The 17,042-nt window shown below is 50.2% G+C and overlaps 4 protein-coding genes across 18 annotated transcripts in view; 2 read left to right on the top strand and 2 right to left on the bottom strand.

The window, feature by feature from the left end:
• DMC1 (DNA meiotic recombinase 1) overlaps positions 1-2,548 on the bottom strand; it is a 32,836-nt gene extending 30,288 nt beyond the window's left edge. For 11 of the 14 annotated variants that reach the window (XM_075051971.1, XM_075051970.1, XM_075051974.1 and 8 more), the window contains exon 1: positions 132-1,462. The gene's annotated coding sequence lies outside the window, so the exon portion shown is untranslated. Of the gene's footprint in view, positions 1-131; positions 1,492-2,069 lie in introns of those variants that run through there. The other 3 variants (XM_075051961.1, XM_075051965.1, XM_075051967.1) reach the window with 3 other exon arrangements.
• CBY1 (chibby 1, beta catenin antagonist) lies at positions 1,843-5,238 on the top strand. 2 transcript variants are annotated; one of them, XM_075051978.1, is made up of 5 exons: positions 1,843-1,977; positions 2,719-2,908; positions 3,348-3,453; positions 3,542-3,657; positions 4,641-5,238. In XM_075051978.1, the coding sequence occupies exons 2-5, from the start codon at positions 2,831-2,833 to the stop codon at positions 4,719-4,721; spliced, it is 381 nt and encodes a 126-aa protein (XP_074908079.1). In that variant the 5' UTR covers positions 1,843-1,977; positions 2,719-2,830; the 3' UTR covers positions 4,722-5,238. The 2 variants fall into 2 exon arrangements, with proteins under 2 accessions (XP_074908079.1, XP_074908080.1); XM_075051979.1 differs by having other exon boundaries at positions 1,900-1,977; positions 2,575-2,908.
• A 121-nt stretch (positions 5,239-5,359) lies between these two features.
• On the top strand, positions 5,360-7,345 carry TOMM22 (translocase of outer mitochondrial membrane 22). Its single transcript, XM_075051976.1, has 4 exons — positions 5,360-5,537; positions 5,635-5,753; positions 6,040-6,157; positions 6,581-7,345. Exons 1-4 carry the CDS (start codon positions 5,430-5,432, stop codon positions 6,653-6,655), a joined length of 420 nt encoding a protein of 139 aa, XP_074908077.1. The 5' UTR covers positions 5,360-5,429; the 3' UTR covers positions 6,656-7,345.
• Positions 7,346-7,563: 218 nt separating this feature from the next.
• On the bottom strand, positions 7,564-16,750 carry JOSD1 (Josephin domain containing 1). Its single transcript, XM_075050786.1, has 4 exons — positions 16,198-16,750; positions 11,732-11,860; positions 11,427-11,621; positions 7,564-10,007 (listed from the first exon to the last, which is right to left on the bottom strand). The coding sequence occupies exons 1-4, from the start codon at positions 16,380-16,382 to the stop codon at positions 9,908-9,910; spliced, it is 609 nt and encodes a 202-aa protein (XP_074906887.1). The 5' UTR covers positions 16,383-16,750; the 3' UTR covers positions 7,564-9,907.
• Positions 16,751-17,042: the final 292 nt, after the last annotated feature.

Here is a 17,042-nt window from a genome sequence, read left to right as displayed (position 1 = left end):
GGGTTTCTTCTAAGAAGGTGAACATTACTACCCCTGTGTTACTGGCAGGGCACGTCCTGACCAGAGCTTCTTAACACTTATTTCCCCACACACACCCAATAACAAACCCCTGAAGTATTTATAAATGAAACATATGGGCCTTTCTTTGTCTTTGAGCATCTCAGGGAAATGCTTCACTCATCTGGAGCTCTTCAGGTCTGAGTATTTGTCTGGAAACTCAAAATTTTTCAGTGCATTTAACAACTTAAAAAAAAAAAGTGAGTGTTAAGAATTCAGTTTCTCATCCTATCCTGTATGGTCTTTGACTCTTATAAGTGCCTACGTTACCTACAGTTTTTTTCAGTTTGAAATTGTAATTCTACATTCTTTCAGCTTTTCTTCCAAGGTTCTTGCCCTCATTTCACTGCTGACCCTTCTTTTCATCTTTCTTATCCAACATATGTGCACACACATATGGATGTTAAATGCTGATAGGAGCCACAACTACTTCACAAAGCCCTTGTTCAGAACTGCAAGTTTTTGTTCTACTTTTAAGGGTGTCGGTCCCCCCTCCTCATAATCCCTTATTAAAAAAATCACTAATTTCCAGTGCACAGACTCTAGTGCACAGGGTTAGAAGGACACTGTTTTTATAGCATGCACCCTGCAAGAACCAGATATTGCTTAACTGGACTACCAGAAGATACTGCAGCACCAGAGATTTTTCTTGTCTATAGTTATCAGGTTGGAATGAGAACTGGAAAGATACCACAGTACCAAGCGAGCAATTTTCTGGTTCAATTCAGGCAGGGTGCCAATTAAGCACTCTGAGAATGAGGACTGTTAAAATCACTTTTTTGGTGGAGTATTAATACATGTACAAACCAAATTAAAAGGTTGGCAATTCTCTTATTGTCTCCTCTTTCCTGGCACTTTTGTTTATCTGCTTGCCCTTCCCCCTCCCTTTTTTTTTTTTTGTGTTCCCTTTTCTTTATTGTTCCCCTTTAACTAGTCAGCACCCTAAGATCTCATTAAACTTTCCAGGAAAGCCTCACAAAGTCCTCAACAGAAGCTTTTCTAACAATGAAGCAAGTAATTTCAGATCACTAGATTCCAACAGATTGGAGATATATTTTAAAATTTAGAAAAGGAGTGGTATTTTGCCTCTGCAATATAAAAAAAAATATTGGTGGTATGGGCTACATACCCCTGCCGTTCATTCAAAATATCTGAACCAACTCCCAAAGCCGCCTCCCATGGAATACAAACCAGCAAGTAACACAATAAAACTAAATTTATCCCATCGGGTCCTGAGAAGGGGGGACTTTGCAACAGGCGCAGGAACTGAGGGCTCGTTAGGGACCTGCCTGCTCTTCTCTCTCCAACTTCCAACCCATCGTCCCCTGAACTCGACCAGTGCAGGACCCCAGACCTTCTCCACTTCTTCTCCCATGTCCCCAAGCAAGGAGGGATTCTCTGCCTAATGACGTTTCGTTGTTTCTCTGCAAAAACAATTTTAAAAAAAAAAGCTTTCCAACCCATTCAAGCATTTTAGGGGCAGAACACCGCGAGTTGGATGTAGCCCGAAGACCTCCATCTCCACAGCACCGGCTCCCTCCGCGATCGTCCCTCTCCACCACAGCCAGCGGGAGCCTCGGGGACCGGAGCGGGGCCCCGAGCCGCGACGGCGAGAGCCCGCCGAGTTCCCCCGAAGGCCCATCAGCCGGACCCCTCCGGCACGGCCCCCCTCCCTCGCCCGCTGCCGAGGCGGCAGCCCCGGGACATCCCCCCGCGGCCATCCCCCTCACGGCCGCCGCCCGGGCCTGCGAGCCGCCGCCTCCACACACAGCGGCGGCGGGGAGGAGCGGCGGAGCCCCGCCGTCGCCATAGCAACGCAACGGCCGCAAACCGCTCCCGGGGCAGGCGGCAGCGGCGGCTGAGCCCACCGGCGCGCTGACGGACGGGGAGCGCCGGCAGCAGGCACGGCTCGCCAGAGAGGTACTCTTCCCCCCCCCCCCCCCCCGTAATTAAGGCGAACCCCGATGGAACAGTCTGCCCTAACCGCCCCCGCACCGCGGAGCTGACCCTACCACTCTGGGGTGGAGGGGTGGGGGGCGGGTGTTCCTCGACGAGACCGCTGGTTTTGCTGGCGAGATGCCGAAAAGGGAAAACAGAACGAGGGGCCATCCCGCTGGCGGCCCGAGCGAGGAATAACGCGCTCCGGTTCTCCCCTCCCTTCTCCTCAGCCCTCCCGTTAGGTGGTACGGCCCGTACACCCCCCACACACCCCCCCGGTGCCCAGCCGCGTGGCGTTGAGGACCGCTGCCGAGTGCGCCTGCGCGGGCGGCGGCGGAGTGGGCGCGAGAGGCGGGGTGGGGGGGGGGCTCGCCTCGCGCTTACGGCGGTCCTGGGGCGGGGGGGTGACGTCAGGGGCGGCCTCGCGCCGTTCGCCCCCTCCCCGCCCCGGTCCGGTCACGTGACGGCGGAGGTGCGAGGGGAGCCGCGTGCCGGTGGGGAGGGGCGTGGCCCTGTCAGGGCGGCGGGGTGGGGGAGGGGCAGCCCCCCCCCCAAACCGCCATTTAACCCTTTCTGAAGGGCGGGGGTGCATAACGTGAGGAGAACGGGCACGGGGTCAGTCCGGCTTTAGGTGGAAACCAGGAAACGTCAGTGAAAGTACCAGAAAACTGGCTGCCCATCCTCGCTGCCACCATCTCCTCACGTCGCCATCTTGTCACGTAGCCATCGCTTTCGGCCTCAGAGAGTCCACGTCCCTCCCGCTCAGGGAGCAGCGTGAGGCCGTCGGGAGCAGCCCCCTCACCCCACCCCGTACGCCCAGCCGGCGGCACGCACGATGCCTCTCTTCGGGAAGACATTCAGCCCGAAGAAGACCCCCCCTCGAAAATGTGCCTCTCTCTCCAACCTGCACTCGGTGAGTCCCGGCGCCTCAAGGGCTGGGTGGGTCCTGCCGTGAGCGCCATCACCCTTTACCCAAGCTCCCAACCGTGACCCTCTCTGCCTGCGGCACCGTTTCCGATCACTGGTGATTATACAGGAAAGTAGAAATGGAATAGCTCAGGGAAGGATTGGCATCGCCCCACCCGCAGTCCAGAGCTGTTTCACCAAAGACTTCTCACCGGTGGTCTCTGACCCCGGGGAGACGAGCGTACATTTGGGCAGGAGAAAGTGCAGGCAGGGTAGTGAGAGGAGCCGGTCCTCTGCCCCAGCAGTAGGTGACCAAAGTGGGATTTCAGGCTCCAGGGTCAGTCAGACCAACAGCTTCCATTGGAACGCCAGTCCCTAAGGAATGGGAGAGCCGGGGGGTGGCTTTGGATTTCTGTAAAACGCTGAGTGTGATCTTCTCCCTGCAGCTGGATAGATCGACCCGTGAGATTGAGCTGGGCCTGGAGTACGGCATCCCCACCATGAACCTCGCTGGCCAGAGCCTCAAGTTTGAAAATGGCCAGTGGGTGGCAGGTAGAGTGCGGCTCAGCTTGTTTTGACCTGAAGTAGCCACGGTTGACTGACAGTCTGTATTTTGACCTCTTTCTTTCTTTCCTTCCAGAATCGGGAAGCTTCACAGGGGATCGTAGGGAAATGCAGCGCTTGCGCAAACGAAACCAGCAGCTGGAGGAAGAAAACAACCTCCTTAGGCTGAAAGTGGATATTCTGCTGGACATGGTGAGTCTTTGCCCGACTGTCACCTGCCCATGGCAGCAGAAATGCCGGAGCGAAGGGTGCTGGAACCGTCAAAGGAGGCTGTTCTCGCTGCACCGCGCTCTTTCTGCTTTACCGTGCTACGCAAGGCAACAGGCAAAGTGATGCCATAGGTGTAAAGTCTGATCTCTGCGAGAAGAGGGGGAGTTACCCCCCCCCGCAGCAGGGTGCTGTGGCGGATTAGGTGCCATGTCTCCTCTTTCCCTTTCCGCATGGGGCATGGTGTTTTTCTTGCCCCTCCAGCCTCTGTCCTAACTGTGAAACTTAAGTTACAGCCACCCTTTCTGGTCACAGAACATGAAAGCTTCCACCTGCTGTGACAAGCGGTGTGACATCTATTCTGCCTGTAAACCTATGGATGAAAGAATTCCCAAGCCCTAAATAAACCGAAATTCAACATTACCCAGAGATCACAGCTTTCATGCTTAAGATCTGGAGACGTTTTCAGTGAAATAGGGTACATGTGTATTCTGGGTCTGTTAAGTGATTTATTTAGCCTTTATGTCGGTCTGAACAAATACTTATTCCTTCATCGTTTTCTTTCCTTACGCCCTTCCCGTGTTTTCAAACTGGCAAGTGGCTTTTGTGGCCGGAGCGCTTAGCGGAAGCCCCAGCTGCTCTCTGGGTTTTCCAGGTGAAATCTCAGCTTCCCGGGAACAAATTCCCTCTTGCGCAGGTACTGGCCTGCGGCTGTAAATCTCGGTGACATCTCTGTCCCATGAAATCAAAAAACCTTCTGAGGCCCAAACATCTCGCTGCCTGCGCTGTTGCCAACACTAGGTGCTTCTCTGGAGGGAAAGCAATCTCAGATCCCTCTCAGGGGCTTTGGCGTCGTCCGAGCTACGCGGCGGGCTGCGAGGTCGCAGATCCGGCGTCGGTGCCGTGGCACGTGGCCGAGGTTGGAGGAGTAACTCCTCGCTCTTGTCTTTGTTCGCTGTGCGTTGCAGCTCTCTGAGACCACGGCCGAGTCCCACCTGATGGAGAAGGAGCTGGAGGAACTGAAGAACCGCAGCCGGCGGAGGAAATGAAGATGAAGAGGAGGACGGCGAGGGAAGCGAGGAGGACGGCTCGGGGTCTCGGCTGCCCGTGGGCACCGGACAGCCGGGGGCTGGTTTGCACCTCCCGATCCCGTTGGGTACGGTGTGTAGGTACTTCGTTCCGCAACTCCACGAGTCACAAGATGCCTCTGGTGTTGCGCAGTGCTGTAGGTACCGCGTCACGGCGGGTTGTCACGCCGTCACGCTGTTCATTAACACTCCCCCTTTTTTTTTTAATCAAGAGCACTTTTTACCTCGCTCCCTTCCCTCCCCGCAGCCCAGCCCAGGTACCCTCTTCCCTGACCAGAGCAGGGGGAGAAGATCTGCCTCGGGGTGGGGTGGGCGCAAAAACGCGGGGAGACCCCCCCCCCAAAAAAAATCTGTCCCCTCAGGGGAAGCCTGCAGCGGCTTGTACAAGCTTCGGGATGCCGGAGTTGCTTGTTCTCAAGGGTTTCGCTTATTTTACATAAAAATTTACATTTCAAACCGGATTCTGTGGGTGTTTGCTATGGCGAGGGGCGCGCTGCGAGCTGGGGGGGACCTGGGGGGGGAGTCCCGGCGCAGGCGCTCCTCCAGTCCGCCAGGGGTCGCTGTCTCCCCCCGCAAAGTCCGGGGGAGGACCGCCCCGCTTCCGGCGTCGCTCCGGCCGCCGTTCCGCTTCCGCTGGCTCACCGCCCCCTCCGTCCCTGGCCGGTGGTGATGGCGGCCGCTGCGTCCCTCTCTCCGGAGGAGCTGCTGCCCAAGGGCGGCTCGGGCAAGGCCGAGGAGCTGGAGGACGAACTGGAGGAGGAAGACGACGACGAGGAGGTAGGAGAACGGTTGTCGGCGAGGCGGGGACGGGCGGGGTGACCCCGGCGGGTTCGCAGGGCCGGGGCGGGCCTGATGCGGTGTGTGCCTCCCGCAGCTGGACGAGACGCTGGCGGAGCGGCTGTGGGGGCTGACGGAGATGTTCCCCGAGAGCGTCCGTTCGGCGGCCGGAGCCACCTTCGACCTGTCGCTGACGGTAGCGCAGAAGATGTACAGGTGAAGGGACCGGCGGGGCGGGAACCCCCTTGGGAGGGGGACCGGCGGGACGGGAACCCCCCCTGGAGCGGGTGCGGCGGGGTGGCGGCTCCCACTGCGGCTTTGGCCGCCGGTAGCGGGGAGCGGCAGGGCCGCGGTCTTTGTTTCTGGGCGATGGGGGGCTGGGGGTGGAAGCGGGGGAAGGTTTTTGTCCGAGGCACGGGGAGGAACCCGGGTAGAAGCCTGGCACCCGTAGGCAGCGGGTGAGGAACTGCTCCTTACTCCTAATGAGCTTTCTCCTTCCTAGATTTTCCAGGGCAGCTCTGTGGATTGGGACCACCTCCTTCATGATTCTGGTTCTTCCTGTCGTCTTTGAGACGGAAAAACTGCAGATGGAGCAACAGCAGCAGCTGCAGCAGCGACAGGTGAGGCGGGAAACGTTCTGGCCCTCTTGGAGCCAGCCGGGGGTGCCTGCGCCTCCTCCTGGTTACCAGCGGTTGAAGGAGCTTAGGGAACAGGGCGCGGGTTCGTTGTAGCTTCTGGTCTTGTTTCGTCCCACTGGATGCTCCGGTGGGATGATCCTGCCAATTCCCGGTAACTCCAGTAAATGTTAAGCTGGCTTTGGCTGGGCTGAAATATGCAACGAGGGCTGCCCGCAGGCCAAAACCTGCCCCGTTTGCATTTGGCATGCTCAAGCGTTAAAACTCGGTCATCCGTCCTAGCAGGGGAGGAACCGGTAACGGCAAAATGCTGCCGGTACCGTCAGCACCGAGCAGCGGCGGGGACGGGGGGGTTGTGGCGGCCGGCCTGTGTCCTTGCAGCCCCTCCGCTGACCATTTTCCTTCCAGATCCTCCTCGGACCCAACACGGGGCTCTCGGGGGGAATGCCAGGGGCCCTGCCTCCGCTGTCTGGAAAAATCTAACTCACGGAAGCTGCGTTGGGATTCGTATCATGTGGGAAGACCTCGAGATTATGATAGATTGAACTGTTGATTTGTTGGGTCAGGGCATTTTAGTTTTGTTTTGTTTTTCCTCCTGTTTGTTTTTATTTTTGGTTCTCCTTTGGGACATTGACCTGTTCATAACGAGGGGGGGAAAGCCCCCCACCCCTGGACCTGACGACAGCTCCTCTCTGCATCCTTTCCCCCCCCTCCAAGTCCTGAGTCTTTCCTTTTATGCAATCAGTACACCATCACCAGTTACAGACTTGAACTGGGAGAGTTCCTCTTCCAGCCTCCTCGCTCCCCCCCCCCAAAAAAAACCACCCTGGGGTACAGGTCAGGCTTCGAAAGGCGACAGTCAAACAAAACAAATCCTTTCCTGGCTGACCCAGAGCTGAAGGACACCGGTGACAGGAGGAGGAGTGACTTTCCTGGCAGGCAAAGGAAGGAGGGGTGCGGGTAGCCGTACCCTACGGAAAACACTCTCCGGGAAGACGCATCTACAAAAATAATTTCGCTGCAACTTCACGTGCGCGCACGTGAGAACGGAGGGAGCAGCAGGCCAGGTTCAAGACGATCACGTCTGCGCTGATCCTCTGCCTCATAAAAGTAGAACTTCAGATATCGGCTGCGTATTTTTTTTGTATTGAATATTAAATAAATCCAACCTGAGCAGTGTGATTTTAATAGGCGTCCTTTAGGGAGGCTCAGTCCTTTCCAAGCTGTCGGTGGCTTTGAAGGTAGAGCCCCTTCTGTTCCACACAGGGCCTGGCACCAGGGGAAGGGACAGATAACAGCTCTGCCACCTTCAGGTGGCTGAGAGAGCTGTGCAGGGCTTAGGGGAGTTCTTGGAGAGGTGACTCTATCTTAACTTGCAGAAAGGTTACAGTTTTACCAAAGAAAAAAAAATTTATTTTTCCTTTACATACTTTGTTACAGAACAATTCAGTTGAACATACAGAAGTGATAGGACATTTATATGGAAACTTTTTTTTTCTTTCCCATTTTTAATATTTGGTTAAACAAAATACATCTCTGTAAACAAACCCAAGACAAGGCTCTAACAAAACCAAATAAGCAAGAGAACAAACATGGGGCTTCCCCGCTCCCACAAGCAGTGGGACTGAACCGGCTTGCCTCCCACGGGGGTGTGATCATACACTTTCCCTTTACCTGAGCAGCCGGATCACACCGTTTTTTAACCCCCCACCCCCAACAGGAAAGGAGCTGACATACAAGGAGAGGACCACAGCCCCAAAATATTTTAAAACATCTTTGCATATTGTGCACTGCGCCGTTGGCTTGCGGTTTCCATGCAAACAGGGTTTCTCCAAAGTGCGACTTTAATCAGCATAGAAAACCTCGCTGTTGAGATTTATTTTTTTCTCCTCTCTTGAAGAAATGGCTTCAAGTCAGGAGCAGAATGCCTGCAGGCTGCGCATCCTGCCTGTAAAGTGTTTCAAAACTGCCAGCTGGTATCGGTCATTGGAATGTGTTACGAAATCAGACTTTTTATAGAAACGATGGGTCTTTAAAACAGAAGAGCCGTTTGCCCTTGACTGCGGGAGGCTGTGCTCAAAAGACTGCAAAACGGTGCTCGCCAGATGTCTGGGGTCAGTGAACATCGTCCCATCGTCACGTGGCCTCTGTTCTTAGGAAGGTGCGATTTTGGTGGTCTCTCGGTTCGGAGCACCTGCTCATGCGTTTGCAGAGCTCTCGAGATAAAAAAGTAACTGATAAAAGGTAGTTACAACCCCTCCTTTTGTGAGCTCAAACACCAGTAGTGAGACTTTCCTGCATGATGGAGCAGGATCCTTCAAGCTCCATCACATCCCAGAGATTGCTGTTTAACTGAGACATCACACATGTAAAAGAGGGAAGCAAACAGCAGCTAAACACGACAAAGTCTGTTCCAAATTCAGCATTCCCTCCTGCTGTGGAAGGCATGACTGAGCTGCAGCTTGCCCAGGTGACCAGGAAACAGCCAGTGGCGATTCCTCTTAGTGTCTCCACATCTAGTCACTCTTCCCCACAGAAGGGAGGGGAGGAAAAAGCGATTTGTCCATTAATGGAATGTTTGTCGGCCAACACTAAAAGAGAGGTTGGTTCAACTACCAGGCCAGGGTCTCTCTAATGCCCGAAGGTTCTGGTGGACCCTCTGCATCTCCCCACATTATCAGCTAGTAACTATAAAAAGGGCAAAACCTGACTATTATAAAGGCTTCCCTCCTCAGCCCATTTTTTTTCTTTGTCACTTTACCTCTTTCTCAGAGATTTTGCATGACATTCACAACTGTGGGCTAGACTTTTGGAAAGAGGAAAATAAAAGGGAATGAATTCCTCTCAAAACCCCTTCAGTTTTATTCCTCTCCCGGCAGACCCTAAACTACTGGGTGACCATGCAGAAAACCAAAATAGATGTTAAAAAAAGAAAAAGAAAAAAAACAAAATCCAAGGTAGCACAAAGAAACCCAAGCAGACTATGGCCTCTCTCCAGTCCAGAAACTCAATACTCCTCAATTAGCCTGTGCTCGCTGTTTCTGCATCACCTTAGCCAGCCACATGCTGCCGAACAACCGCTCGCCACATGCATAAATCCCTGGAGACACTGGGGAAGAATCCTCTAGCTACCCAAAGAATTCCTTCAAAGATGACACTGGTTTTATTATTGTTTTCTAATTCCTGGCACAAACCATCCCTAGGAAGCAGAGGGTCATGCTGAGCACCGTACCATTCCTAGTGTTTGAGAGTGTCCTGAGAGACCCTTAGGAATTGCAAACGTCTTCACAACGACTTGTTTTGGAGGGAGAGACTTGTGAAGAGGCAGCAGCGTGCTTGGCCCCTGCTCCTCCCCGGCAAGCCCCGGGGGGAGCCGCATCCCACCACATGCAGCCTTGAACCATATGGGGGAAGGGGGGCCAGAGCCCTCCAGACACCCTAGCCCCAAAGCCCAGTTTTAAAGAGCGCAATGCCTTCTCGCTAGCTGAAGGGCACGCAGCTCTTTGCAAATAAAGTGATCTGCTTCCAGTTTCCTCCGCTCTGCCCTCAAGTCTTCCCCACCCACCACCCCCAATATCCTACGCCGTTGCCCTATTGCACCAAGGAAGGAAGAGAAGAGCCTAACAAAGGGAATTCCAGACGAGAAGAGTCAGGGCACCCATTATCCAGGTTTCAGGGCGTCGGGAGTTCAGTAAAGGGGGAAGAGCTGTAGTGGGAGGACAGAGTCGGTCCGGGTCACACATCAGCTCTCCAGCTCTGATGTGCTTCCACCTCCTCTGGCACCACCAGCAGGAGTTCACAGTTCTTTCCTCTCAGCTGGTGTTTCAAAAATTTCCTATCATAAAGAGAAACAGAAATAAGCGCTACCAAATGTAGAACTTCGTCTTCTACAAGAACAAAATGCAGCTAACTATGCAAATATGACAAGAAATGGGAGGAAGCCCCCACACGTTGGCTTTAGTTTTTTTCCTGACCAAAAAAAACCCCAAACCTGCAAACAAATGTTAGACTTGCCCCACTAGATTCAACACACCTCTACCCAGCAGATTATCACAGAATCGGATAGACGTGATCTTAACCTCAGCAGAGATTAAGTCTCTACAGATGCCACTTTCCAATTTTTCAAGGTGGCAAAACCAAATTCAGTTTCTTCAGATCCCCAAGATCAAGAATCCCACTACATTTTAAAATAATTCCAACAAATCTGGAATACTTGTGGGGAAAGGAAGCCCCCAAAACAAAACCATCATTTAGATGTCCTTATTGCAGGTCATAGCAGCAGCGTACCAGCCGGCTATTTGACATGGTTCTGCAGCCCCCTTCTGCCCATAAGCTTCTTCTAATACCAAACTTGGGTTATCTCCAATAACTATGAAATTCAAGTCAATGTTTTTTCCCAATATCTTTTGGCCCAGATTTCCAACATTCCCTGTATAGGAAGCTCTTATTTATTGCTGAAGAACAGCACACTCAGGATAAAATCCCCCAGAAGCTCTGCACAGTAGTTCCAGAACTGTGTTGCATTATCCCAGCAGTTCACAAAAGGGTTTACCAGGACTTTAATGGCATGGCAGGCTCTGCAAATATTGCTTATGTGCAATCCCTACCTCCAAACAAGTCTAGTCAAGACAGCAAAGCTGCTAGTAGGCTTTAAAACAGGATGGAATGGAATCTAAACAGCGACTAAGAGCAGGTGAGACTTTACAATCAAAGTAATTACACCTACTGTCTCGTGTTAAGATGAAAGAGGGGAAGGGAGTCAAGCCAGAAGCACAGCATATGCTTACATAGACAAGTGATTCCTAACAAGTGGCTTCCACTACTGTCAGGGATAAGGCTGCACTTCGAGTCTGGAAAGGCTTTTGTTGGGAAAGTATGCACAGACCGCTAAAGAGGCAAAGGAATGCTGACACGCTCACATTTGAGGAGAAAACGAGGCACAGCACATCTCATTGCAGGTGTCACCCACTAATACCAGACTTGGCCTCTGCCTTCGTCACTAGTGACAGCCAGCCACAGAAGAGACCAAGTCAGGCTCTCCCAAACTCGCAGAGATCACCACTGCCAAAAGCATTTTCCTAGCTCTGCGCAAACAGGGTATAAATCTAACCGGAAGCATAAGAACCTTATTATTCTTACATCCTTGCTATTGAAGGTCAACCATAAACGCTTCAATTGCTAACTGTTGACAGACAGATTCCCCACCTCCAACAGGGAAGGATTTGAGGAAGAAAAGGATACAAAAAAATCCTACCTGAGCTCACTTTCACCTCCAATCCACTCGGGCATCTTGAGTTTGGAGTCGAGGTTGTAGTAGGTGCCTCCCACCTCCCGGACGCAGATCCAGTGCTGTCGCTTGAGGGGGAGCTTCAAGGGGCCCCAGCAAAGGCTGGAGGGCAGATTCATGATGAAGCCCATCACATTAGACAGGGCGATGACGTTAACATCCCTGAAAGGGTGCAAAAAACAAGACAGCAATAAGATTATATTCTGGTACTTCACCTCTTTCTCATTTTTACAGATGGCAGCCATTTCCAGAATTACACGACTTCTCAGTACCTGCGCTTGTCCCACCAAACCGCCTCATAACCTTTGGTCTGAAGTGCTGCCATGATCACGTTCACATCATAGTTTCCGTTTCCCAGCATGCTCTTCTTGTGGGGTGTCACCATGGTGTTGGGAGACAGCCTGCAAGCAGAACAGGAGATGGCTCTAGCGGGTGTCTGCTGAACCTATATTCCACAGCTGGAAGGGGCTACCTGCTGTATAACTCGAAGCCCATTTTCAGGGGTTTTGTGTTTAAACGCAAACCATTCCATTCCCCCTTATCACTCAACAAAGGGGCTGAGAGCGCTAAACAATGCATTAAGAATAACTTTGATGTACAAAGCGTCCGAAGATCCTAGCTTTGATGTGAAAGAGACCACAAAGCAGGAAGCTCTTTTTCCCCCACCTTGAACTGGTACTTTTGAAGGATGCTTTAGTTATTTTTTTTTTCCTCAACTTGCGGTTGGAGTAAATGCCAGTTTGCCATTTAGAACGATGGCTATCACAATTTCAAGAATTCAACAGTCAGCACCAGTCTTGAAGACTGGATGAAATAACAAGAGGCAGGGCGGGTTGGCCGTAGAAAAGGTTCTCCCTCCCCACCCCCCTGGTAAATGAAAGAAATATTTAGACATAAAACTGTAAAGATATTTGGGGTTGGGAGCTTTCTAAAGCATTGCCGTTGCTATACGATTAAAAAAAAATATCTGTTGCTGTAGGTGACTAAGCAGATAACCTTGCTGCAAACAAATCTCTTCAGCTTTAATCCATAAGCTTGCCTAGACATCACTTGCATTACTACAGCATCTAAAAATCCAGAATCACAGTCCACCACATTGCATGCAAAAATGTAAGACAGCCTTTGCATAAATGCAGATAATGGATGCAAGACATAAAACATGGAGACACACGGCAACCCCCCCAACAAACAGTCACTCTTATTGTTTTGGTTTTCCCTCCCAAGAAATTTTGTAAGGAGATGAAACAACAGGGGGGGTCAATTATTATGAAGGTGACAGATGGGCTTCAACAGCTGGAAGGGCAAGCACAGGGGGAAATCAGGAGCAGAGAACAGCAAGGTCATGCAACACCAAACCAAAGAAAGTCAAGCCTGAGATCAGCTCTGTTGTGGTGAGTTGCTCTTTTGATTGGTATGGACTCCATTGGCTTTGCTGGCACAAGGTTCAGGTGTTTCGTATCATCCAAATATCCACACTTCACATGCCTCGTCCTCATGTCAACTCCGTCCCCCAAAACACCAGATGTTACTGCACATTTTTCACTCGGCCATTAGCGCAGTGCAAGTTCTGCAGGCGGTATTCCATTCAGTGAAAATCCCTCCGCCCTTCTGCGTTCCTCCCCCGACAACATAAGGCATTTGACAAGAAGCAGCAAGCAGTGGATTGAGTAGGGAGTTTTAGACCAACCAAGGCCAGAGAGGCTACAGACAGGTAGCTTTTTGCATCAGCTATGAGTTTTCTCACAGTGGAGCAGACTGCAGCAGAACAGCCTGGGAAGTGACCTAACCACAGGAGGGAGAAGAGTCCAAAACAACGCAGTAATAGGAAAAGGTATTAATACCCACCACTGGGCATTCCCGAGCAAGGCAGTGACATTTTCACAGAATCATGGTTTCCAGTCTCCAAAGCCCTGCTATATTTTACTCATCGCAGAGACGCGACCGTAGCTTGTCACAGCTTTTCCAGCATCTCCATAAAGCAAGATCACTTGGCTACAACTAATTCCTCAAGATCACTGCTTCAACCTATTAACTCTCATGAGTGCCAGCGAGCTAGGAAAGCCTTCCAATTAACAGAGCCCTTTGGGTTGCACAAGCACCCTCTTGTGGCACCATCTTCCAGAGACAGGCTTATCTGAGAGCTGAAAGAACACATCTATCTTTGTTCCTTCCCATAACTTGCAAAGCCTCAGAAATGAGATGAAGAGACCAGCATAGGTGACACGCTCAAAGAACCCGGGAGCAAACCTTCTCCAAGAATCGCCTCAACGTCTCTACTCACACATGTCTGAACAGGGTCCACAATCATCAGCTGAAGGACTCTGATTAGACAGGGAATTAAGTTGCCTGCCCAAAGTTAATTTTTTTTTTTTTTTTTTTAATCCAGACACTAAGCTGAGGAAGACTGACAAAGCTGGACAGAAATCCAGGTAATAATCCTTCTGAGCTTTCTAAGTCAGTAACTTTCATTGACATGTTGTCTTAACACAACAGGCTGAAGATTCCTGTATGCAGTTGTCTTTCCTAATCAGGTCTCAATACACAGACTCCAGTGAAGTGATTTTGTTTGTACCTCCATGCAACATTTGGAACATGCCATCTTACTTCCTGCAACAAAAGCCAGAGAAACACCAAAAAGGTGTTTCTTGTATTAGAGGAAAGAAGAGAGGGAGGACTACAAAAATCAGAGGGGAGCTTGGACCAAGTATTGGCATACACTTAAGATGATAATCATCAGACTACAATGGCCTTATGCAATGGGATGCAGCAAAAGGGAAACTAATAATGAAGCGATGCAGTTCAATCATTCTTCAAGGGATGTGGTAAAAGCCACAAAAAGCTTAAGCTTATTTGTGATTTTGTTACCTTGTCAACATTGGGTTTAAAAAAAAAAAAATCACACTCTGCAACATTTTTGTAGCTTATTAAAAATATTCGTCAGTCCTTATCAGAGTCATCAACAGACAGAATATGACTAGACACAGGAAAGACATACGGGTATAAAGGGCAACTAAATCCACGCTTCTTAAAGGCAAGTCAAAGAGCTAGACACGAGTAGTAACCCAGCAGAGATGCAAAGGCAGTGGCAATTCTTACACATAGCTTACAGCTCACCCGTTTCTGAGAGGAACTTCCATGTGTATTTCCATACGACCGTGGGGCTGAATCAATGGGTGTATCTTGATCCAAATATTAGGATGGGAACAATGCCAGGTTGGAATCAATGACAAATTCTCCCTTCTAGGGCAAGAGGTCCAACCAGATCAACATCCCAGCTCTTTCTGAGAGGTTTCATGCTGCACACTAACTCTCTCTCACCAAACCCAATGAAAGCCAACTAATTAGATCATCACACTCCTTCTACCACATGAACTGCCTTTGTTTGCTTCAGGCCAATAGCAATCCATCTGTGATTAAGATTCTGATGATTGCTGCTCTGGAACAAAACCATAGCGTCTTTACACTGGACAAAGAGTGCCTTGAGCCTGCTGGGGACCAGCTCCACTTCACCAACAGAAATTTTATTTCCAATGCTATCGTAAATAGCATTTCGATCTGATATTTGCTGTTATCCATCACCACATTTCTTTTGCCAAAGACAGGCACGCGTTTGATGAGTCAAGCACCAGTTCCATAAATCTGCCGATTTTCAGGACAGCAGCAACAGGCACACAGCTCCCTGCTCATCAGCACAGGGTACCACGACTGCCCTGTCCATCAGTACCTGCATAACTGCTGTCATGAAGCATGATTTCCTACCTGTCACAAACACAAGGTGCTGTCAACTGCTGGTTAACAGGTATTCAAGCATAACTTATACAATGAGTACCACATCCACAGATTGAGTATCAGAGGAGACACCGTTTCCTACTTGCTTACTTTGCTTCATCAATGAAGGATCATCGCAGTTTAAGGGCACGTTCAGAATTTTCACAAAGCACCGAAACAGCATAAAGTAAACATTTAGCAAAACATGAGCTATTGTACAGGCCATATTAATAATTTATATTATATTATATAATCTAAATAAAGTTTATTCCAGTAAGACTCAAAAATGCTTTTATTAATTATTTGACATTGCTGGGAAACATTTAGCAATGCCACAGAAAATGGGGATCTAGCTATTGAAATTAAACCCAGGTTGACACAGTATATAGGGTCTCTCTGCACAGAAAAAAAACCCATAACACCTGAAGAATTTCATTTAACAGCTTGAATAAGGAGCCACTCATTTGGCAAAGCTCCTAATTTAAAAAAAAAAAACAAAACAAAACCCAAAAACTTTACAAGTGTTGCAGTACTAAATCAAGAAGTTTGTGATGACCCATTCATCATTCCTGCCGCCCTCACTCTCCCAAGCCAATCCCCAAATCCATTATTAACATATCTACATGAGGCAGGGGCAAAAATATGGAAGACGGGTAGAAGATGCATTAAGGGGGGGGGGGGAAGACAGCAGTTCAACCGCATGACAGCATCAGCAATAAAGCCCTTGGACCCAAAACTGGCAGCCAGCATAGTTTAAGAAACAAGTAAAAAGACAGAGAATTTCTGCATGGAGAGAGGGGGGGACAAAAAAGGAGGGGAAGAATTTAAAAAAGAAACTACATTCACTTCAAAGCAGTGGCATACTCTGAACCCCTCCTTTGCTCTATTTTTTCCCCCAAATAAGATCTGAAAATTCCTCCAAGCGGCAGAGGACAAGGGGAAGTGAATGCTAGGGCAGAGAGCATCCTACCTCTGAAAAATCTCTTGCAGGGTTTCCCTAGTGAAGGCGTTGCTGTCCTGGAAGACATTGTTGAGGGCATGGAGGGCACACAGCTCCCTACGCTGCTTCTCATGGTAAATATGCAGTGGTGGTAGCTGGGGCGGCTCTGGTGATTCTGATTTGGTCTTGTCACCTTTCCATGGCACGCAACTCATTTTCTCGCAGGGTGGATGGAGAGTAGGTGGTGAGAAACGACGGAGGCTGAAGTTTCTTCCTCCACAGTCACAACAGCAGCCCACTGCCCCTTTCTTTTGTAGGCTAGCACTGCTTCCAGCTCACAAACCCTCCTCTTGTGCTTCAGTTTATTCAGTAATTGCCTCTGATGGCTGGTTTTAAAAACCACATAGAGATCTGCAACATATTTTTCCTCCCTCCTCCCATACCCCATAAAATAGAATACTTCCCTCCCTCCCCTCCCCAGGAAAAAAAAAACCAAAACCACCAAACGTCAAAAGCTATGAATCCCCTTAGTCTCAAGGTACCAGCTGGAATTTATCACATCGCTCCTTTTCTTCCATCTCCTTTGGTCTACAGTGCCACTAGAAAGGTACCCAGAGAAGGTAACAAAGAGGGGCCCACCCCCAAAGTGCCAAAGTGGAGAAGATGAAGCCAGCTTCTGGCGCTGCCTATGGGAGCACAGGGTGGTTAAGGATTTATCAGCTGCATTCCTCCATTCCTTTGGGAATGACTGAATCCAGGCAAGAAGATGCCAACAGCTCAGGAAAGGAAACCGCTTCTTGCTAGGCCACAAAAAAAAAATAAAAGAAAAACAAAACACCCAGGTCCAGGCTCCGGGGAAGGCAATTCCTCACCAG

The sequence above is a fragment of the Buteo buteo genome, chromosome 19 (assembly GCF_964188355.1).
Source record: "Buteo buteo chromosome 19, bButBut1.hap1.1, whole genome shotgun sequence".
NCBI classification, from domain to species: domain Eukaryota; kingdom Metazoa; phylum Chordata; class Aves; order Accipitriformes; family Accipitridae; genus Buteo; species Buteo buteo.
This window is presented reverse-complemented; position numbering and strand designations above follow the sequence as displayed.